This window comes from Aulonocara sp. 'chitande type north' Nkhata Bay, linkage group LG3 (assembly GCF_057382095.1).
Source record: "Aulonocara sp. 'chitande type north' Nkhata Bay isolate Kocher_YH1m ecotype deep benthic linkage group LG3, A_spYH_male_GT1.1, whole genome shotgun sequence".
NCBI classification, from domain to species: Eukaryota; Metazoa; Chordata; class Actinopteri; order Cichliformes; family Cichlidae; genus Aulonocara; species Aulonocara sp. 'chitande type north' Nkhata Bay.
The window spans coordinates 4,359,891-4,383,074 of NC_141346.1; the positions used below are offsets into that span (position 1 = coordinate 4,359,891).

At 43.7% G+C, this 23,184-nt stretch overlaps 2 protein-coding genes across 2 annotated transcripts; both read left to right on the plus strand.

The window, feature by feature from the left end:
• The first annotated feature begins 4,994 nt into the window (after positions 1 to 4,994).
• LOC147333598 (uncharacterized) lies at positions 4,995 to 11,274 on the plus strand. Its single transcript, XM_086285811.1, has 4 exons — positions 4,995 to 5,035; positions 5,353 to 6,234; positions 10,326 to 10,583; positions 10,836 to 11,274. The coding sequence occupies exons 1-4, from the start codon at positions 4,995 to 4,997 to the stop codon at positions 11,272 to 11,274; spliced, it is 1,620 nt and encodes a 539-aa protein (XP_086141937.1).
• A 2,651-nt stretch (positions 11,275 to 13,925) lies between these two features.
• Positions 13,926 to 18,590, plus strand: LOC147333599 (uncharacterized). Its single transcript, XM_086286380.1, has 9 exons — positions 13,926 to 14,315; positions 14,391 to 14,654; positions 14,763 to 15,017; positions 15,101 to 15,349; positions 15,481 to 15,738; positions 17,386 to 17,688; positions 17,782 to 18,051; positions 18,173 to 18,256; positions 18,379 to 18,590. The coding sequence occupies exons 2-9, from the start codon at positions 14,428 to 14,430 to the stop codon at positions 18,443 to 18,445; spliced, it is 1,713 nt and encodes a 570-aa protein (XP_086142506.1). The 5' UTR covers positions 13,926 to 14,315; positions 14,391 to 14,427; the 3' UTR covers positions 18,446 to 18,590.
• Positions 18,591 to 23,184: the final 4,594 nt, after the last annotated feature.

Genomic DNA, 23,184 nt, shown 5'->3' on the forward strand with positions numbered 1-23,184 from the left:
AAAGTAGCTTCAGCTCGGAGGCTCTGCTTCGCTGCTCAGGTATGTTTTCGCTTTAGTTTTAAAGATGTTTTGCGGTCAGACTCCCGCCGTTACTTCGAGTGTGTGTTTCATAACATCGTCACATTCAGTTATTTTCGCTTTAAACTTGATCCACGCGGTAAACTCTCCGCATGTGTTCAGGATATGATAGGATACGCTGACGTTAAATAAGGTGTTCCTGCAGACACGGGAACCATAAACTGAGCTGTAAACGTTTAAAGAGAGACACAAGTGTTACGACTCTAACTTGTATGTACGGCAAACGTTTTTTGGGTTTTTTTGTAAAATATATAGGTCATATCTAAATGTGCAGTCATATTCGTTGTGTTCCCACTAGTGCTTTCAGGTTAATCTCGTTGAAATGACCTTAACGCCACAACACGGCAAATCTCCGTTAACGAGCTACCCTATACAGAGGGGCTAGACAGCCAACACATTAACGAGCTAACTGCGCTAACACACTAGCTCCCACCCATGTAATTGAGCATTGCATGGCACATCCAACATACTGTTTTACTTTAGTCCATGACTCGCTTACCTTCAGGGTCATACGTCACATGAAAACCAAAATAATTCCAAACGCCAGATCTGAATGAGGGTGGGGAGGTCCACTTCTGTCTCGCTAGCTTGCCCTGCGCTCTTCCTTCTGACCATGCTGTCTGTGTTGAGTGCTCAGTGAATCTGCGTTCGACTACTCCGCCTAGGCTGCACTCTCGAGCCTAGGCGGAGTAGTCAAATGCAGATTCACTGAGCGCTCAACACAGACAGCATCGTCAGAAGGAAAGTTGATAAAATAAATTACAAATTTTGTATTGTTCTTTTTTTCTTCTCCCCTTTGGTTTTCTTTCTTTCTCTCCCCCTCTTTCTTTCATTCTTTCCCCCTGTCCTATCCCACAGTCATGTCTGTCCCGTTTGCAACTGAAAATAAAATAAATTCATAATTATAATAAAGGTCAATCAAATGGACCAATATGATGATCCACTTAAAATAAATCCTCTTGGCATCTTTCTTGGCCTCAAGACAACAATTCTGATGGCTATAGATCCACACGGGACACAAAAAAAAAAAAAAAAAAAAAAAAAATTTGAAAAAATTATATTGTTCGATACATATGCGGACCGAACCGAAAGCACTGTATCGAACGGTTCAATATCGATACGAATATCGTTGCACCCCTAGTATAACGTCAGGGAGAGCCAAGGCCAACATAACAAACAAAACATCCCTGATGTTGAAATAAAAGAAACTTACCTTACTCCAAAGAAAACAAAATATACAACCTATAACCATAACCTACCTAACAACACATAAACAGGAGAAAACAGGGTGTCAAAACAAAAGGCAGCTCTCCCCTACAAGCAGTCCGAACATGAAACAACAATGCTGGCGCGGCTGCCCCTCTGTTGGTCTTCCATGGTCTCTTGTGTTCTGGGGGCCTCTGGATGTCTGGAGTTTTGATCTCCTCCATACCCGCTTCACACCCTGGAGGACGGGGCTGTGGCCCCCCACACTCCCTAGCAGATCATTACATGGAGAAACCTTTGGAATGCAAGCATGCTGACCCACACAGGTATGCACACATGGGTATTCACAGACGCGGACTAAAGCTTTCTTGGCTGCTGCCTCAAAGCACACTGTGCGCTGTCTATCTTGCGTGCTGCACAATATCGTTTATTACTTAGTAAATACTGATATCTATGACTAGCTAGTTTATTGTGATGGTGCTTTGTTTTCTCTATTATTATGTTGCTCTTTGTTGTTTGCTGTCTCCTCTGTTTGTTTGTTTGTTTGTTTGTTTGTTTTTTCTCTCCATACAGGTGACCCAGGAGTTTTTTTTTTTTTTTTTTTTTTGTCTCTCTTCCCCCCCCTTCTCACCGTCTCTTCTCCCCTTGGGTTTTCTTTCTTTCTCTCCCCCTCTCTCTCTCATTCATTCCCCCTGTCCTATTTATTAAAAAAAAAAAAAAAAAAAAAAAAAAAAAAAAAAAAATGACAAAGGATGAACTGAAGCTCTGCCATCACGTAATGTCGCATACTGCTGTTTCTGATGTCATTTAAAAAAAAAAAAAAAAAAAAGAAAAAAAAAAAAAAAAAAAAGAAACAACAATGCTCACACAAGACACAAAGGCATGCAAGCCTGCACAAGTATGGCAACCAAAATGGCCAGAGGGCCCAGAAGCACAGCTCCACAGGCCTTAAATAGTGCTCTGCTGATTACCAATTAGCCGGACTCTGCGCAACATCCAATCAGGACAGAGGAGGTGGAGCCTGGACAAAACAAAGGGTTAATAGGGAGAAGAGACATCCTCCTGGGGGATGTAACACAGACAAAATAAGGCTAAAAATAATATATTAGCCCTCAAGTTACAAATATCATTTTCAATTTGTTTAGGAGGTGAGGACAGAAGGAAATATCATTTTTAGCATCAGTTAGCAGGACTACACAAATGAGTCCAACGGTTATAAGATTGTGGAACTGCTCATTATAATTGTAAGAGTTGTACAAACATGCGCTGTTTTAAAATGTGCTATGTTTAAAATGATAAATCAATATGATGAATTTGAAAGAAATGTGAGTTAACTGGGGGTCATTCTCGTCTCCTTGCTATTATGCGGTGGGGTATATTGCTGGTTATATTCTTGATGTGTGCTTTGTGCTACGAACTGTAGACAAACGTTAATGTGTTCCTTGGTTGATGGTGCCCACTTGTAATATCATTTGGAGTGCAGATAGGGGACACGGTTTACTAAGAATATTTTCTTCTTCCTGCTCCTGTTCACTCAGGGGTGCAGTGTGATATTAAGGGAAATCACAGTTTGTGTGTGTATGAAGGGAAACTGTTGAACCAAGTGTGAAATAAATAACTCTCAGATCTCAAAGTTTATTACAGGAAGTCAGGTGTGACAAAAGAGAGTAATGAAAACAAGACTTTTAGTGAAAGACAAACTAAAGACGAGAGCCTAAAAACCAGTTCTGAGGGATGTTCTTAATTTACAAGGAGTCACATCACTTTGCATGAAACAAAATGAATCACTAGAAATGATCTACAAGCTATGAGATGCTGTCGAAGCACTAAAGGAACCGGTATGAACAGTACTGTGAGAAAAACGCTATAAACTATGAAACAGTACTATGAGTAAACATTTCAGTGAGCCACCATAGTGCCAGGAGTCCCCACATGTGCTAGGGTGAGGGCTAAGAGTCACAAAGGGAAGGGGGGGGGGGGTCATCAATGCAGCAGATTGCAGCAGTCTTACTTGACGCGGGTGGAGGTGAAGCTTAGAGCGGAAGGTTGTCCGGGAGAGGCGAGCTGGGCAAATCCTACAATAGATTTGTAGCAGGCAGAGAAACAAACAAACATTTACACCATATTCAAAGAAACCTGGAAACTTGTTGCATTAAGAAATTAGAAGAACATCTGGATCCTTAGAAGGGAAATATAATGATGTCATGGGTGGCTCAAGACTTTTGCACTGTGCGGTGTAACCAGTGCTAATTTCTGTGGCTTATTTTACATGATGAGTTAGTGACTGTAATAAACATTAAAATCTACTTGTTTAATACACAATTGTAATATTATTTTTTCTTAACATGACATGAGAACCACAGATGATTTCTTCTTCCTATTCAAAAGAATCTATGAATATTTAAAGTAGTAATTTTCAGTCTGCTCTAAAGCTCACAGATATGATGATTACCTGCTCTCCTCCCTCTGGTCTGTGCCCCTCACTGACACGATGGACTGAACACTAAGCAATAAACATTTAGTAAAAAACAATAAGAGGAAATGATGAAACATGCAGATCAGCTGAGAGTCTTTTCAGCTGTGGAAGTTAAACAACAGTGAGGGTCTTCTTGTGTTTTTCCAGATGTTTCTAATCAGACAATTTGTCAGGGGCTGGGTGTGTGACCCAGCTGTTTGAGTTTATTTTGTATTTTCTGATTTCTTATGTTATATTGGAAATATATTAAGTTCTTGTGCCGTTATTTAGTCAGGGTTTTGTTGTTGTAGCAGCCATAACTAAATGTGTTGAATTTTGATGATCACTGGGTTTTCATTTGTTTGGTTGCTATGGTGATGTGTAACGGGAGTCACGTGGGTGCTAGTGGTGAAATTAAGAGGGCGTTGTCAGTCTGTCATTCTCTGAGAGGAGGGCTGGAGCTGTAGTTTTTGTTGACCGCTGCACCACGAGTTTCCCCTTGTTGCATCAGAGCCTGTGATGTTTAAGAGTCTGAATCGGGAGCCGATCACATTACTCTGTAAACTCTCAAAGCACTTTAATAAACAAGCAAGCAATTCCACCTCTCGCATTATTGCGTAAAGTTGACAGCACGTCAGGCAAATAGGCAGACTCCATCCCCGACCTCTAGCGACTGTGGAAGTCGCTACAGTTGTGTTTAGTTTAGGTCTCATCTACAGGGCTCTACACTAACTTTTTGTCATGATTGCACTGGTGCGCCTAAGAAAACCAGCACAAAAGTTAGGCGCACCCACATTTTTCAACCGCATTGCTTAAGTGCGTGAGCGCGCTTGTATTCAAAAGGTTTCTCCATGTACCCAAAAGTTGATTCTGTTCATCTGGAGGTAGCATTTTCAGTGGGAGCAACATTTCATCACATTGATCAATGGTCTTTGATCAATGGTCATGACAATTTGCATATTAATGATGCAGAAACTGATCTCCCAGCCCATTGTTCCTTCAGTGGGCTGGTTTCAGTCAATATGCAAATGTACTGTTTATAAGATTGAAACCTGCAGTCAACTGAGACTGAAGAAGTCACCTGGATGATGATGAAACGTTTCTCCCACAAAACGCTACGTCCAGATGAACAGAATCAACTTTTGGAGATTTACTTTCCTGGATGATTGAGAATGCTTTAAGACATTTCTCCATTTAACCACATGCTAGAGGGTGTGGGGAGTGATAGCCCCTCCAATGAGGGCATGAAGCAGGCATGGAGGAGATCCAGGCAGACATCCAGAGGGCCCTCAGAGTGTGAGAGCCCAAAGAGGGGCGGGGCCATCTGCTGTGATTGGTTGGGGTAAGAGAAGGAAGACAGGATAAAGACATGCTGTGGAAGAGAGACAGAGAGCTAAGCTAAGCTAGCGAAACAGTAAATACACAGTGAGTGAATACTTTGGCTATAAATCAGGTAGTGAGTACACAGAAAGTGTGCTTCGGATGAAGCACGTGAAGATTATACTATGAAAGAAGAATGTATTTAAAAGTTGTTAATTAAATTGCTAAGCAATTAAGCTACTCAGAAACACCACTGTGGTTCAGCAGGAACAGGAAGTGATACTCTAACGCAGAGCGAGCGAACACCAAGTGACAGCGCCACCAAGAGAGTGGTGCCACGTCCCCATGTACGCCCTGATGGTGGTCGCCTGCTTTAGCTTTGAGGGCTCAGATTTCTCTCCGCATCCCTGCACAGTTACTGAAATATACCTCAATATCCTCCATTTCTGCAATCAGAGGAATGTTTCCAAGACACCTGAAAATGAAAGTACTAAATGGGATGCAATACTGTCTTTATCTCAGGCAGCTTTTTGTGCAACAGAAGGAAAAAATGTGAGCCTAACATCACTGCCCAAGCTAGACAGCTGTGCTAATTTGGCCATTTTGAGCAGGAATGTAATTCAAATCAGCCCAACTGTAAAGAAACCCTTGTGTGCCTTTCTCCACTACACGGTTCAGGAGTTTTTTGCAGCTCTGTGGGTCTTAAAGGATCCAGAGAAGACCAGATGTGTTCTACAGAAGTGTCTGGTTCAGGGCAGCAAACACATGAAACACTTGGTCCCTTTCCTGTGTGGACTGTTGAATGAGAAGAACACTGATTTGTTAGAAGTTCTCCTTCCTCCTCAGCAGCTCAGAGACACGTCTGACTGGTTCTTCAAACACTTGGTGACCACCTTTGTAGGTTGCAGTGACAGTGAAGACTGTGAAGTGGACTTAATGTTCTTATGTCAATGCCTCTATGAGTCTCAGTCACCTGATGCCTGCCTCTGCCTCCTGGATAAACTGGACTACTGTATTGATGCGAGTGGAGAGACTCTTGATCCTCAGCAGTGTTGTGTTCTGGCCTATGTAATCAGCCAGAGTCAGGAGAGGAAAATAGAGCTGAACCTGGAGGATACAACAGTATCAAAACAGGGAATGAGGCCTTTGCTGGGATGCCTCAGCAAACTTCAAAGGTAAGTGAGAACATTTAGATCTGAAGTTAAAGGGTTCTGTACATCTGTTTTTAATATTTTAAATGTAAAGCATTCAGTGATTTAGAGCAGTATGTGTTTTTCTTAAAGTGAAAAATGAAAACATAGTAGTGAGAAGGATTTGTTTCAGCTTTGTTTCATCATGTTTCCAGTGAGTTGTAGACAGCAGAAAGTTTGTACGTAGTCTTTAGGTATTTGGTAACATTATTCTTTAGTCTTGATGCATATACAATAATCCAGGTGAGGGGATCCCAGAAAGCTAACTAACTTTTACCTGGACGTTTGTCATTTGAATGAGAGATTTTATTACTTATTTAAGACATTTTCAGTCTCAGCTGAAGCACATTTAACTTGTAAACTAGCACCACTGCATCACACTGACCCATGGTCTCATAATTATTGTGAAGTTAATTTCACGATCAGAGGCCATGAGCAGTGCTAAAGACAACCCAAAGTAAGGTTAGAGTAACAGACCTATCTCCCAGATTAATGCTGTGTTCATTTGTAGCTGTTACTCCTGAGTTATCAGGCAGACACGTATAGCTTTTATTCTCCAATGAGAAACATACTGCCTTTGTTACCTTGTGTTCAGTTAAAATCCACTAAGTCAAAATGCCTCACCCTCTAGTTCACATATAAACATAAATATAAGGATTTCCTCTACAAAAATGTGTTTAGATAAATTTTGATGTTGTTAGTCTGCTAGTTCAATACAGTTTTCTCATTAAAGTACAATCAATTATACACTGAACAAAAATATAAACGCAACACCTTTGTTACTGCTCCCATTCCCCATGGGATGGACGTAGAGACCTAAAATTCATTCCAGATACACAATATAACCATCCCTCCCAAACAGTGGTCACAAATCAGTCCAAATGTGTGGTAGTGGGCACATCTGCCATATTGAGATAATCCATCCCACCTCACAGGTGTGCCACATCAGGATGCTGATCTGACATCATGAGTAGTGCACAGGTGTACCTCAGACTGCCCACAACAAAAGGCCACCCTGGAATGTGCAGTTTTGTCTCACAGCAAAATGCCACAGATGCCACAAGCAATGAGGGAGCGTGCAACTGGCATGCTGACAGCAGGAATGTCAACCAGATCTGTCGCCCGTGCATTGAATGTTCATTTCTCAACCATAAGCCGTCTCCACAGGCGTTTCAGAGAATATGGCAGCACATCCAACCGGCCTCACAACCGCAGACCTCGTGTAACCACACCAGCCCAGGACCTCCACATCCAGCAGGTTCACCTCCAAGATCGTCTGAGACCAGCCACCCAGACAGCTGCTGGAACAATTGGTTTGCACAACCAAACAATTTCTGCACAAACTGTCAGAAACCGTCTCGGGGACGCTCAACTGCATGCCCGTCATCCTCATCGGGGTCTTGACCTGACTCCAGCTCGTCGCCGTAACAGACTTGTGTGGGCAAATGCTCACATTCGATGGCGTCTGGCACGTTGGAGAGGTGTGCGCTTCACGGATGAATCATGGTTCACATTGTTCAGGGCAGATGGCAGCTGAGAATGTCCCAGTTCTTGCATGGCCAGCATAATCACCGGACATGTCACCCATTGAGCATGTTCGGGATGTGCTTGACCGGCGTATACGACAGCGTGTACCAGTTCCCACGAATATCCAACAACCACGCACAGCCATTGAAGTGGAGTGGACCAACATTCCACAGGCCACAATTGACAATCTGATAGACTCCATGCGACGATGTGTTGCACTGCATGAGGCAAATGGTGGTCACACCAGATACTGACCGGTTCTGGGTCCCCAGACCCCCAATAGCGCAAAAAACTGCACATTCCAGGGTGGCCTTTTGTTGTGGGCAGTCTGAGGTACACCTGTGCACTACTCATGATGTCAGATCAGCATCCTGATGTGGCACACCTGTGAGGTGGGATGGATTATCTCAATATGGCAGATGTGCCCACTACCACACATTTGGACTGATTTGTGACCACTGTTTGGGAGGGATGGTTATATTGTGTATCTGGAATGAATTTTAGGTCTCTACGTCCATCCCATGGGGAATGGGAGCAGTAACAAAGGTGTTGCGTTTATATTTTTGTTCAGTGTAAATATTAGCTCATCTCCTGAACACAACAAACAAGCTGACAGTGAGTCAAAACCTTTAAGATTTAAGAGAAGTATCTTTGTTTTTTAGTTTCTAACCAAACAGCAAGACCCTAACACGTCAGCAATGATCAGTCCATTAACCTCCTAACACCTGAACTCTTTCATGCATTTTACATTTCTTTTTGCTCTTGTGACTTTATAGTAGAACACTATACAGTCACAATTGAGTAATGATGTACAAAACTCTTTATTTGGTGTCTGAACACAGCAGCATTTTTCCTGAGTACAAAAACAAAATGAGAAACAACAATTGTGCCCCTTTGAGCGACGTGGTTCATTTGAAAGAGCAAAACTTAGTATTGTTGTCTAGGCAATAGGGCTGCCACAAACGATTATTTTGATAGTTGACTAATCAGATCATCATCCACTGGACGTAAAACGTACAGCTTATTGCACCAGCAGCATCTGCTCTTATATAACTATCATTAGCTTACAGCTTTAAGTGTTTAAGGTCTGTGCAAACTAAAAATAAAGACAAGATGATAGTTTGTTAAATTTCAATGAAGTTTGCAGATTGTTTCGGTGAAGTTTAATAAACTCCTTGCTATCTAAAATATAACAGGACACCGGAGTAAATTCTCGAGCATCTCACACTTCTGATGATCAGCTGTCTGCTTGACCTTTATTCAGCTGTGTAAAAACTATAACTTTAATCTCAGCCAAACCGATTTACTCAGGAACAAATAAGATACTAAAAAAAAGCCAAACAATAACATTTTTAAATTATCTAAGTGACTTATATATCATGTTTAACCTGAGTAGGCGGTGGGTTTGAAAACGATTTGCTGGGAGTCCGGTGTTCTCACGGCTCTAGTGAGCCTAGCCCCCGGCTAGCTATCGAGCTGGTGGGTAACAGACGTCTCCGAAAACGTCGGAGCGCTTTTGAAAATATGTGGTGTCTTGATAAACTGAGCAGATATTTGAGGTTTACACAGCTACATTCTCGCCTGAAAATATGTTAAACATTTATTTTGTGACCCAGAAAGAATAATAAGAGTAATATTAAAACTAAGTGGCTGCCGCCATTGTTGGAAACTGAGCTGGGCCGTGCTATGAATTCTGGGATACAGCTTCTTCTTCTTCGGGGTTTAACGGCAGCTGGCATCCTTGTACATGCAGTGCTGCCATCTTCTGTTTCAGTCCGTTATTACACTCTTAAATCCTACTACTTATTCCTGTGTCTTTTGCGATCTTACAAACCTTCAAACGACGTGTCGACTATTAAATCAGTCGTCGATGATTTTGATAGTCGACGTAATCGTGACTAGTCGACTAATCGTGGCAGCCCTACTAGGCAACCAAAATGTGATGTCCCCATATGTGGACGCCACATCCTAGGAGGGTAAAGTTGTCCTTATAACCAGAGATAAAAACTGCTACAAGAGGTAAATTGGTATTAAACCCCGATTCTTTTGTCCCCATGATAGAACAGAGAAAATCTGACTCATAGTGGTCAAAACATTTTATATTTCTTTTTATTCAATCATCTTCCAGAAGAGAGAGCCCTGCACAGCCCCAAAAGCCAGTTGCAGGATCTCTAACATTTGAAGCTCCACATGTGTCTTATATGGTGTTATTTCTGTAGACAGAATGATTCTTACATCCTGTTCAAACTGCGGTGACTCTGCTGACTATATCTGTTCGTATTTTGAATGTACATTTTACACTTGTTTAAGATTTACTTTCTAAACCTTGAAGGCTGCAAACTCACATCAGCTCACCCGTCTCTGGTTTATATCGTATGCAGAGTCAATCCTCTTAAGCCTCTGGCAGCTTTGCACAAATTAGGAGTTTTGCATGAAAAAAGGCGAACATGGTTCTTCAGTTTCAGCATGAATCTACACAAATAGACTTTGTTCTCAGCAGCTGATTACATGTGAACTAATGAATTTCTCTACCAACCTTCCAACTGTAGGAGTGACTCCATGTCACGCCAGCTGTGGAGCATTTCTCTTCTGACTGATGGGGAAGTGGATTACGTGAGTTTACTTGACTTCACTGAGAATCAGCTGCACCTCCCAGTCAACAGTGAAACACAACTGTATGACGGAGCTGTGAGAGTCCTGCAGAAGAGGAAGAGGAAGGTGAAAGTCTGCCTTCACTGTGATCACAGAGTCTGTCAAAGTGCGAGCTCATTCCTCTTACACCATTTACCCCACATCCACTCACTCAGGTATGCTCTTTGGTTTTACTTATTAAACACTCAATGTTTTCATGTGATCTTCAATTGTGGTTTAAAATCCAGTTGAGTTACTTTATAGAAATAATTGAACCAACTGTAGTACTGACCTTATATGTCTTTAATGTACTTTTAATGCTGGAGATATTTATCTGAGACATATCTAGGACGGTGTCAGTGCTGCTTGTTTCTGTTTGTTGTGCTCAGATCAAATCATCACATCGTGTTTCCTTTTCTTTCTTCCAGTTTCTGTCAGTCATCAGGAAATCTCTCAGATCAAACTGAGTTGTTGATGAATCTCTTCATTGTAGCAGCAGAGAGAGAACAGAGGACAGGAGAGAAGATCCTCAACATGCTATCATCAGTCTGCTCTTATCAGACATTCCCTCTTCATTCTCATTACAATGACAAATATCAGAGTGACTTCCTGCTGGATCTGTGCTCCCATGTGAAGGACTGTGAGACTAAAACAGGTCTGAGTGTCCTTCCATCATTACAGCCAGTTTTCCAGTCAGCTCCTGCAGTCTGGTCCATAGACCTCTCAGAGAGAAAGACCTCCATCCTCCTGGAGCTGCTGAAACTCCAACCAGAGAAGAAACAAGTGGAGCTGACAGGCTGCTCACATGACGAGAGTGAAGTGAGGAGTTTGCTGCAGTGTCTGCCTTTTATCTCACAGCTCAGGTAAATAACATGCTCTTCACACAATAAAGTCTGTCTGTCAATGAATGAGTGCTGAAAATAATTCATGAAAATATTTTAGCTCTATTTGACAATTTAGTTGCTGCTTGGTTGAAGCCAGTTTATAGAAATGAGTCCACAAATTTGTAACGTTTACCTTCAACAGTTTTTTAACATGTGACAGTTTGTCTGTGAGAATAAAACTGCACTTAGTGACATTTACAGCATCACTAAGACCTCCTGGTAAAAAAAGCTTCATTACAAATATTAATAAAAGTTGTACTGTTAAGGTATTTATGTGTTTCTGATGGGCTTTAAAACAAAACAGCATCAAGCAGCTGTCACTGCAGAGGGAAACAGTTTGAGTCATCCAGGATGTTCAGCTTCAGCCTGCATTTGGGGCCTCTCTTCTCCACATCCACACAACGACCATTCATACGTTATTTCTGTCTTCTTCCACACAAAGTAGACCCACTGATTTCACCTCCATTAATAAGAAATATTGTTACATTAACAGGTGACACAGAGCTATAAACAATATGTAACTATAACAACACAGGCAACACTGTTGCTGCATCAAAGGAGACTAAGCGATGCTGGTAGCAATCATTAACATGTGAATGAATGAATGTGTGTGAGCGCTCTGTGCTGCAGTTTATTTGTAAGCTGACAGCTGTGACACTTTGACCTCGATCCACTTAAACATGAAAGGTTACTCGCTGCATTCAGCTCTGACACACAATCTGGTGAAGGAGTTTGTCACCACATCAAAGTGACGTTCATGTTATCATGAGCTCCAGCTCAGAGCAGACTGGACATAAAAGACTCAGAGAAAATGTGTCACTTACAGCTGATTTTAATCTGACACTGAACATAACCTGATCTACACCAGGCTGTGTTCAGCATCTGTTACCATGGTGATATAGCCAGGTACAGAGAGCTAGTCTGGTGAAACTAAACACTGACAGGAGGCTCAACGTGGCCACTAACATGTGAATCTTTGTGTTTAAGACTTTTCTGAACCAGAAAATATTAATTGAGTCTAATTTTCAGTGTAAACAAATCTTAATCTAAATGAATTAACTGTAAAATGTTAGTAAATATGTGATTTCCACGTGTGTGATGTGAGCAGCAGGTGAAGCTGCTGTTGTAGATGTTGTTGTTCCCCTCTGTGTGTTTCTGTATTGTTGATGTTTAGTGTTTTGCTGCTAACACTTTATAACAGCTGCACACTCTTCAGCATTAGTGTTAGTTAATACTTGTTTCATCATTTATGAAGCATTGCTCCTCCTCAGTATGTCGTTCATAATCATGGATACACATGATGAAGTTTTGCTGAAGAGGCTCAAATATAACATGTTCAATGACAGCAGTCTGATACTTTTCCAATGATGGACGAACACTTTATAAAGTTGTACATGTGTTACAGATATTCCTGAGTTAATTCAGACAGTTACTGGTTGTTAGTGAAGTATGTTGTGTGAGCTGGTCTAAAGTGAGGCCCATCCATGGCTTCCAAAGCATTTATCACATAACCTGAAAGCTCAGCAGGACCTGGAGACGCCAGCAGGTCTGAGCTGTCTTCATGACAGGAAAAGGAAAACGCACAAAGTGATACAGAACATACAAATATTGATCACACAGTGCAAACATAACTCACTGAAGGTTTGCAGAATATTAAATGAGCAGGGCCAGAGTGTGAGTTTGAGGCTTTAAGAGAGGAAGAGACTCACTGAGCAGCTGGAGCCACTCAGAGCTGTAACTTCAATGTCCTGAAACTTCTTCTATCAAATCAAATGTGAATGATCACAAAACACTAGTGAATATTTCACACAGCGTCACAGACGAGTGTAAACAGCACAGACACAGTGTTGATATTGAAGCGATCAAGGCTACTTTAGCTGCTCCCTCATCACAAGGAGTCACCTGATGATGCAACAAAGTGTCTCTGGGATGTTGAAGAGTTTGGAAGTTCTGTCGTTGGCTCCTCTGGTTTGTAGTCAGTCAGTTTTAGTAAAGACGTCCAGTCAGGTTCACTTCCAAAGTGCTCCTGAGTGAAACACAGCAGCTAAGCTGTTTGGTGCTGTGCTTTCACACAGGTGAGCTCAGGTGAAGGCTGAAAAAGGGGGCGTGGCCTCCTCGTCTGGCACAGTGAAAACTCAGAGCAGCTGCTCAGGCTAAGGAGGTGATGAGGTTCAGAGGTGGCTCGCCATCTCCTTCATCATAGAGAATCCAACGCAAACAGCATTTCCTGTCATAGAAACATTGTAGAAAACAGACGTTACTGCATTAAACCAAGAAACACCAGGATTCAGTGACCATAGCAAATATAAAATCTAAACTCTCCAAATACTCCGACGTACATGAATAATACAACACTGTATTACAGCTGTTCTCACAGTGTTCTACCTTTTTACAGCAGTGACATAATTATTTGATCCTCTGCTCAATTTATGAGTTTGCTGACTTCCAAAGAAATAAACAGACTCTGATTTTTATCAAAGTTTCATTTTACTGAAGACAGAAAATCAGCAAAGATCCAGATTAAACTCACAAACATTGCAAAGTGTGTCAGCAGTGTGTGGTTGTTTCAATGCAGCTCACATCAAATCATCACTGAATGTTTCCTTCTTATTGTTCCAGGGTTGATGCTGAGACATCAGATGAAGACCGAACGAGGATCTTTGTGAGTCTGTTCTGTGCAGCAGCAGAGAGAGAGCAGCAGACAGGAGAGAAGATCCTGGAGCTGTTAGCATCAGTGTGCACATACAAACACAGTCCTCTTAAAGAGAAATGGTGTGACTTCCTCCTGGACCTGTACTCTTATGAGACTAAAACAGGTCTGAGTGTCCTTCCATCATTACAGCCAGTTTTCCAGTCAGCTCCTGCAGTCTGGTCCATAGACCTCTCAGAGAGAAAGACCTCCATCCTCCTGGAGCTGCTGAAACTCCAACCAGAGAAGAAACAAGTGGAGCTGACAGGCTGCTCACATGAAGAGAGTGAAGTGAGGAGTTTGCTGCAGTGTCTGCCTTTTATCTCACAGCTCAGGTAAATAAGTCGTGATGATTTCATTTGCAGAACGTTTCCAGCATGTTCTCTGATCCCATCTTCGCTGTGTTCCAGCTGTGATCCAGAGTTCTTCCAGAGTGTGTGCACATCCATGTCTGTAAGATCCAGAGAGGAGGCCCAGCAGCTGGAGTCTCTGCTGCAGCTGCTGGGCTTCCAGCTGCTGCTAACAGGAGCGTTACACAGGAAAAGCTGCTGGTCTGTGGGGAGAGTTCTCAAACTGTGTGGCTCTAAAGTGGATCTCATCCTCACACCCAGCAAGATGTCTGCCAGAGGAGGCGCTCTGCTCTTCAGACACACAACACAACTACACAGTCTGAGGCAGGAAGTGAAACCATGACTCTCTCCTGCTCTTCTAACATCATTTCTATGTGAATCTTTAGTTCTTGGTGTTCATCATTTCTGCTCTTTCGTCTCTTCGTTCTTCAGGCTTTCCATCGACATGTCCTTGCTGCTGTCTCAGTGGGTAAGAAGAGGCAGAGCGGCCCGTCGGCTGGCTGTTGAAGAGCTTTCTCTTGTGCCTAAGAAAGCCCGACCATCACACAGAGTATTGTTGAGGGCCGTCAGTAGTTTGGCTTCCCTGCTGAGATACTGGACAGTCGGACGGTTAGACCTGACTGAGACCTGCATCCCTGCTCAGGGTCTCATTGCACTGCTGCTCCATCATGGTCCTCTGACAGTCAAGTAAATGTCTTTCTGAACATCACAGGACAAATAAAATGTCGATTTTTACTTCAAAGCTTATTTTATATTGATGATCTCTGCAGACTGAGTGAAGAGAGCTTCCAGCAGCTCCTGTCTCTCCTCCATGAAACCCAGGACAAGGACTTGACGTTGTCCTTCTTGAGTAAGGTTGGTGGAGACCTGACCTCCTGCTGCCTGAGCTGGGAGCTGCTTCACTATCTGCTGCAGCAGCCGTCGGCTCCGACCATCACTGTGGACCTGAGGAAGAACCTGTTCTTACAGGAGGAGACCACACGTCTGCTTCCCTTTCTGGACAGGATTGTGTTTAAAAGGTGCTGAATGTGGTTTGATCTTTTACACAGTTTCTGCTGATTAATCAGGAGGATTTGAAATGCTGTCTCATCTTTAATCAGCACTTCATGGATCCTTTAAACAAAGTTGGAAATAAACTCTTTGTTTTCAGGCCCAGTCCCAGCTTTGTGATGAGCTCCATCAGAGAGCTCTACAGAGCTCACGACAGTCACGCTGTTCCCAGTTTGCTGAGGTCACTCGGTCATGTGATCAGCCTGAGCTGCAGACAGTTGGACTCAGTGGACTGTGCTGCTCTGATCTTCATCCTCAGACACGGAGACGGAGTCAGACTGAACCTGCTGTGGACCTCCATACCAGCAGGGGGAGTAGAGTCCATCCTCCTCATGCTGGACAGCGTTTCTCGTCTCAGGTCAGATATTAGAGCTCGTTTCTGTGCTGCGCTGTGTGATTGCTGAACAACACACTTTATTGTAACATAATGACATTGCTTCAAAAACAAGCTAACATTTTACTGTTAGTGTGGAACAGATTACGTGAACAGTCGAACAAGAAACTACAAGGAAAGTTTCAAACAGCAGGCAGAGTGAACATCATTTAAAGGTAGAGCAGTAATAATAACAACAACAGCAACAATAACACATTTTATTAGTGGGCGCCTGTCTAACAACCCAGGGTCACCGTAGCAAACACGGAACAGGAAACAGGATCAAACAGTAACTGGTTCATGTTGATGTTTACAGACAGTAAGCTGGTTTGAAGACGGCTTTGAGTTCAGTTTTCCTGGAAAAGAATCCCAGAGCCGCTGATAGTGGTGCTCATAGTGGCGACATGTACGAACAACAATGTGGTGAAGCTTCCTATCTTATATATCATAGTTGGAAAGAGACGATAATTACACTCTGATGACACAAACAACATGTTCTCACTATGGTATGTGTTCTTTAATGATGACCAGATGTTTATTTCACTACTTATCATCGAGGGTTTCATCACAGATGCCCCGCCCCCGACTGTTGTTTAGTCTCAGAGATTCACACACGCTTTTCTTTAGCATTAGCCCGCTGTCATGGCAACAGTGAGAGCCGTTTGTTGTATTTTAATCCAACACAAACTTTACTAAACAACAAAGAAATTCAGACTAATCAAAAGTTAGATTTTTTTTATTTACACCCAAGGGCCGACTTATCGCTGAACACACTGCAGCTTAGCATTAGCCGTCCTGTTTTTAGATGTCACACAATATTCATGAATTATTTACAAAGTTTACAAATGTCAGCTTTGCAATTTCTCATTAATTATACAGATAATTGTTTAAAAATATATTATTGGAAATCATTTGGTGAAGTTTACAAATGAGGCCCAAACATTTCTGGTGATCTTCAGTGTTTCCCAAACTGCAGCCTCTGACTTGTTGCTTCTGATTTGTGTGTCTCATTTGTGGTTTTACCAAATGGTATCATCAGCGTTATTGTCATTTTAATCTTAGTGAATTAAAATTGGTCGAATTAACAATTTAATTGTATTAATTATAGTTATTATCAAGTGTTGTCATTACACCTCCTGGGCTACTTTTATCAGCTGCTCGAACAACAAGCTGAAGGCTGCAAATCACAAGTTTGTCTGCAGACACATTTGAACTGGACCCATTAAAATAATCTGCTACATGCTGTGTTTCTGTGGCTTCCTGGACACAAAGGAGACATTTACTCTTCATCACTGCTGACAAATGATGCTTTTAATCTGATAAATGCAGTAAATTATGAACAACGAGTTACCAGATGAACAGAGTCCTTATTCATTTAAAGCTGTTATCTGTTAACATCCACCTGCACAATCAGCCCAAGCAGGGAAACTGGGCTCAGTGTGACTTTGTCTTAATAACATGAGTGCTGTGCATAAATCCAACATCTAATTACAATAATGTGTCTGCTGCTAGTTCATAGATGCTGTTCTTAAAATCCTTTAGTTTTAAAGATCAACACATTTTATTGGAGCCAGCAGTTTGTTTGCAGCATCTATCATTTTAGATTTTCTGTCTCCATGCGTTTCTTTCCAGTGTTGACAGGAACCAGCTGCTGAGGTTCATCCACTGCTGTGCTGCCTGTGACGTCCAGCAGGAGGCAGCGTCAGGCCTGCTGAGGACTCTGCAGCACAGCTTGGATCTGTCCTGCTCCTCCTGTGTGGAGCTACCGGAGGAGGATCAGACTGAGCCTCTGAGTCTGACTGCTGATGACTGCAGGGCCGTCTCCACCATCCTGACACAGGGCAGCCGGGACACACAGCTGGACCTGCGAGACTGTGAGGTGGAGGACAGCGTGCTGGACCTGCTGTTTCCTGTCCTCCACAGGGTCCGCCTCAGGTGGGAAAGACCACCGAAGAGTCTGAACCAGAGAGAACCTTGTTCACGCTGGTGTTGATGCATCCTGACAGTTTCTCTGTTTGTCCTGTTTAGAGTCAGTAACACTGTCCTCCTCCAGCTGCTGTCTCTGGTTCCTGTGAACAGTGAGAGGGACGCAGTGAGGCGGGCGGTGTCCCTGTGTACAGCCCTGGGTGGAGAGCTGGATCTCAGTCACAGCACGCTGGATCAGAGGGTCTGCGGGGCTTTGGTCCAGATGCTGGACTCGTGTGAAGGGCTGACAGAGCTGGACCTCAGTCACTGTCAGCTCACTGACCAGCTGCTGCTCCCTCTCATCACACATCTGCACAAAGTCCAAGTCCTAGAGTGAGTGTCACACACTGATCCTCCTGTGGGAGGCACCAACAACCATCAGCCTGTTCACACACACTACAGTAATATAATGTGCAGCGATCAGTTAGAGCCACATGTTGTGTTTGTGTTACAGTCTGAGTCACAATCAGATCACTGATGCTTCGACCGATGTGTTACTGCAGCTGCTCTCCATCAACCCCTCCATCCACTGTGTGCGGTGAGCCAACATGAAGGAGTTTCTTCTCAGACTCTGAGAGGAATCATTCACAGCCTGAGCTCACGTGGATTCATGTTGTTCTGTGTGAGTGACGTCTGCTCTCTGCTTTGGTCTCTTTCTAGACTCTTCAGCAACAACATCGTGCACAGAGCAGCCTTCAAGGAGCACACGCAGTTTGAGATCTGGTGAAGCGCTCGCCATCATCACCATCGTCATCATCATCATCCTCCTGGTCATCATCATCATCATCATCAGAGCAGCCTTCAAAGAGCACACGCAGTTTGAGATCTGGTGAAGCACTCGCCATCATCTTTAACATCGTCGTCATGGTCGTCATCATCAGGGAGATGTAGTTTTATGGTCTCAGTAAAAACTCTCACAATTGCTTCATACTAAACAATTTGATATAATTTAAATTTAATTTAAGTAAGAATCTATCGGCACCTGTGGTTGGCTCGGCTGAGGAGATCCAGCGTCCCCGCCTTCTCTCACCTCGTCTTCGCTGCAGTGAATCCGCGGAATCTGTGGCCACTGAAACCGGTTCCCTGGATGGCTGTCACCGGTCTGATGGACCCTACCAGGATCGCCCTTGTTAACGCTCGGTCGTTAGCAAATAAAACGTTCATGTTGATTTCCTCTGTGTGACAGAAACCTGGCTAAGTGACGGTGAGTTAAGCGCTTTCTCAGAACTGTCACCGCCAAACTGTTCGTATTTTAACTCACCGAGGACTACGGGCCGAGGTGGAGGAGTGGCCACAGTTTACAGAAATACTTTTCGCCAACTGTCACCTGTCACTTTCTCCAGTTTTGACCTGAATATGTTTGAGCCTGGTCATCCTGTTCTCTGTGCGCTGATCTACCGTCCACCTAAATATAACAGCAACTTTGTTCATGACTTCTCTGAGTTCTTGGCTGAAATAATGACAAAGTAGGACAAAGTTTAATCCTGGGTGATATTCATGTGTGTTGTCCTACTAAACCACTGGCAAAGGACTTTTTAAACCTACTTGATGCTTTTAATGTGTTGCAGTCTGTCACTGGTCCCACTCATAAACATGGACACACTCTGGTTTTGTCTCATGGTTTACCTGTTTATAATCTTCAAATTTATGATGTCGTCTTTCCTGATCATTTGCCTGTATTGTTTGAAACTTCTTTTCCCTGTAACATCACTACTTGTGTCCTCCTACTGCTTCTCGCATGTTTAAACCATCAAGTGTCGCCCAGTTTTCTACCCCCTTTATTTTTTATTATTTCAGAATTGTTGTCTTAAGCAACATTTTTTTTTGTGTCCCGTTTGGATCTATAGCCATCAGTATTGTTGTCTTAAGGCCAAGAAAGATGCCAAGCGGATTTATTTTACCAAGTGGATCATCATGGCCTTGCCATATTGGTCCATTTGATTGACCTTTATTATAATTATGAATTTATTTTATTTTCGGTTGCTACAAACGGGACAGACATGACTGTGGGATAGGACAGGGAGAAAGAATGAAAGAAAGAGAGGGAGAGAAAGAAAGAAAACCAAAGGGGAGAAGAGACGGTGAGAAGGGGGGGAAGAGAGTAAAAAACAAACAAACAAAAAAAACAAAACACCTGGGTCACCTGTATGGACAAAAAAAAAATAACAGGAAGCCATTGGCTTCCTGTTAGGATTCAGGAGACAGACACTATCTCTACTTTTAAGATTAGGCTTAAAACTTTCCTTTTTGCTAAAGCATATAGTTAGGGCTGGACCAGGTGACCCTGAATCCTCCCTTAGTTATGCTGCAATAGATGTTGACTGCTAAGAAATTACTATTATCCACTGGGTGTTTCTTTTTCACTCACCATGTGCTTATACACTCTGCATTTAATTATGAGTCACTGTATTATTGTACAGTCTTTACCTTAGAATATAAGACCTGTGGGGATAGGAACAGACTCACATTCACTCCCGCATTCACACCTATGGGCAATTTCGATTTTTAAATTAACCTTTGTGTTAGCCCTGCGACAGACTGGCGACCTGTCTGAGGTGTACCCTGCATCTCGCCCTATGACTGTCAGGCATGGTAACTCCAGCATCAACTTCGGTCTATTAAACATCCGCTCTCTCACTGGTAAGGGACATCTCCTCTGTGATCGCAAGTTGGACTTTCTTTGTTTGACTGAAACAAGCCTAATGACTTTGTTTCTCTCAACTACTCCACTCCATCTGAGTTTGTTTACACTTGTCAACCTCGCATCTCGGGGAGGGGCGGAGGTCTCGCGATAATTCACCGGAGGCATTATGATTATCTGTGTCACCCTCTGTGTATTTATGTGCATGTCTCCCTCAGTTCAGGGTCGCGTCGTCTATGTCTCCTCCCCGAACCTGTGTGCTTTTCTGTGTTCCCTCGGTCCTCAATTAGCATTCCCAGTTTAGTTCTGTTTCTTTGTGAAGCCTGCAATAAAGCAGTGATTTTGAGTTCAGATTTTTGTCTCCGTGAGTTTTGCGTTTGGGTCCTCATCTGCCTCCACACAGCCAGTTCATGACAGGTGCAGACCCCAATAACTTTGATAATCTTCGCCCTATATCAAATCTCCCCTTTATTTCAAAAATTCTTGAAAAAGTTGTCGCCGCCCAGCTTCATTTACATCTCAATGACCATAATCTCTATGAACAATTTCAATCTGGTTTCCGCCCCAATCATAACACAGAAACTGCTCTGTTAAGAATTACTAATGGCCCTCTGATGGCAGGTGATTCTGGTCTCCTATCCATTCTTATCCTTCTTGATCTTAGTGTGGCGTTTGATACCATTTCTCACAATATTCTCCTGAACAGGTTAGCTTCTATTGGTATTAGTCATAGCCCACTTACCTGGTTTACCGCCTATCTCTCAGACTATGGAACGCCAGGACTGCCATAATGAATAAATTTTTTTTTTTTTTTTTTGTCCCGTTTGGATCTATAGCCATCAGAATTGCTGTCTTAAGGCCAAGAAAGATGCCAAGCGGATTTATTTTACCAAGTGGATCATCATGGCCTTGCCATATTGGTCCATTTGATTGACCTTTATTATAATTATGAATTTATTTTATTTTCAGTTGCAAACGGGACAGACATGACTGTGGGATAGGACAGGGGGAAAGAATGAAAGAAAGAGAGGGAGAGAAAGAAAACCAAAGGGGAGAAGAGACGGTGAGAAGGGGGGGAAGAGAGAAAAAAACAAACAAACAAAAAAAAAAACACCTGGGTCACCTGTATGGAGAAAAAAAAACAGAAGAGAAAGCAAACAACAAAGAGCAACATAATAAATACAGCACCATCACAATAAACTAGCTAGCAGTAGATATCAATAGTTACTAAATAATAAACGATATTGTGCAGCACGCAAGATAGACAGCGCACAGTGTGCTTTGAGGCAGCAGCCAAGAAAGCTGTAGCCCGCGTCTGTGAATACCCATGTGTGCATACCTGTGTGGATCAGCATGCTTGTATTCCAAAGGTTTCCTCCATGTAATGATCTGCTAGGGAGTGTGGGGGGCCACAGCCCTGTCCTCTATGGTATCAAGCAGGTATGGAGGAGATCAAAACTCCAGACATCCAGAGGCCCCCAGAACACAAGAGACCAAGGAAGACCAACAGAGGGGCAGCCGTGCCACTGTCCCAGTAAGAGCTGAGGAGAGTCCCAGATGAGGGCTCATTCAGCAGCCGCGGAGCAGAAGCCAGGGGGAGTTGCAGTGACGCGCCCGTGAGCTCCGCCGGCAGCCAGCTGTGCCCGAGTGACCGAGCCCCAGGCCGGGAGCACCCCACCTCCGAAGTGGCCCGAGCGAGCCCCAATAAGCGGCCGCCAAGGAGTGAGCCGGTGTGTACCCGGACGCCCACCCCCAGATACAAAGAACCACCAACGCACCGACACCTGAGGGAGTCCGTCACTGGCAGGGGAAGTGGTGGTGGGTGGAGATAGGCCTCCAAACGTGGGCGACCGTGGCTCAGGGGGTTGGGAATCGCATCTGTAACCGGAAGGTCGCTGGTTCGATCCCTGGGCTCTCTGTCCTGGTCGTTGTGTCCCTGGGCAAGACACTTCACCTACCGCCTACTGGTGTTGGCCAGAGGGGCCGATGGCGCGATATGGCAGCCTCGCTTCTGTCAGTCTGCCCCAGGGCAGCTGTGGCTACAACTGTAGCTGCCTCCACCAGTGTATGAATGTGAGAGTGAATGAATAGTGGTATTGTAAAGCGCTTTGGGTGCCTTAAAAAGCGCTATATAAATCCAATCCATTATTATTATTATTATTATTAAACCTTGGAGGGCCTGAGATGTCCCCAGAGAGGTGGCGTCTGATACCCAACCTGACATATAGACACAGACATACAGGCACACACAGATACAAACATCCATTCCCACCCTCATGCTCCCATATGCACTTACTCCACACTCAACCGATGTGGAGACAGACATAAAAAGACGCTGTATACACGATCACACTCCCCAAGCGTACTCTACGAACCGGGTCTAGGTACCCTTGCCCCTGGAGGGGGGAACTGCACCCAGACCCAGGTGGTGTTACCCTTTTCCCTGCGGTGGGGAGAGACAGACCACCCCGACTCCGTAGCAGCAGGGAGGCCCCACACCCCAGACCGCAGTCGGACGGCCAACTCCTCCTAGCCCCCCCGCTCCAGCAGGCCGCAGAGAACGGTGGTGAGAGAAGACTCCAAACCTCCCTCCACCCGCTCATTGTAGTGTTGATGCATGTGTGTTCTAAGGTGCATTTAAAACCCAGGAGGGCATGGAGCTACCTGCCAGAGAGCAGCAGGTAAGCGCATAGTCCCTCCTGCTAGCCCTCAATGTCTACGTGTATTTAAAATTGAGAGGTGGGCAACGACGCCAGGGGTGAGGTGTACACCCTGATGGTAATTTGGATTCCGTGTATCGTGCCCACCCCCAAGATCCTATATGT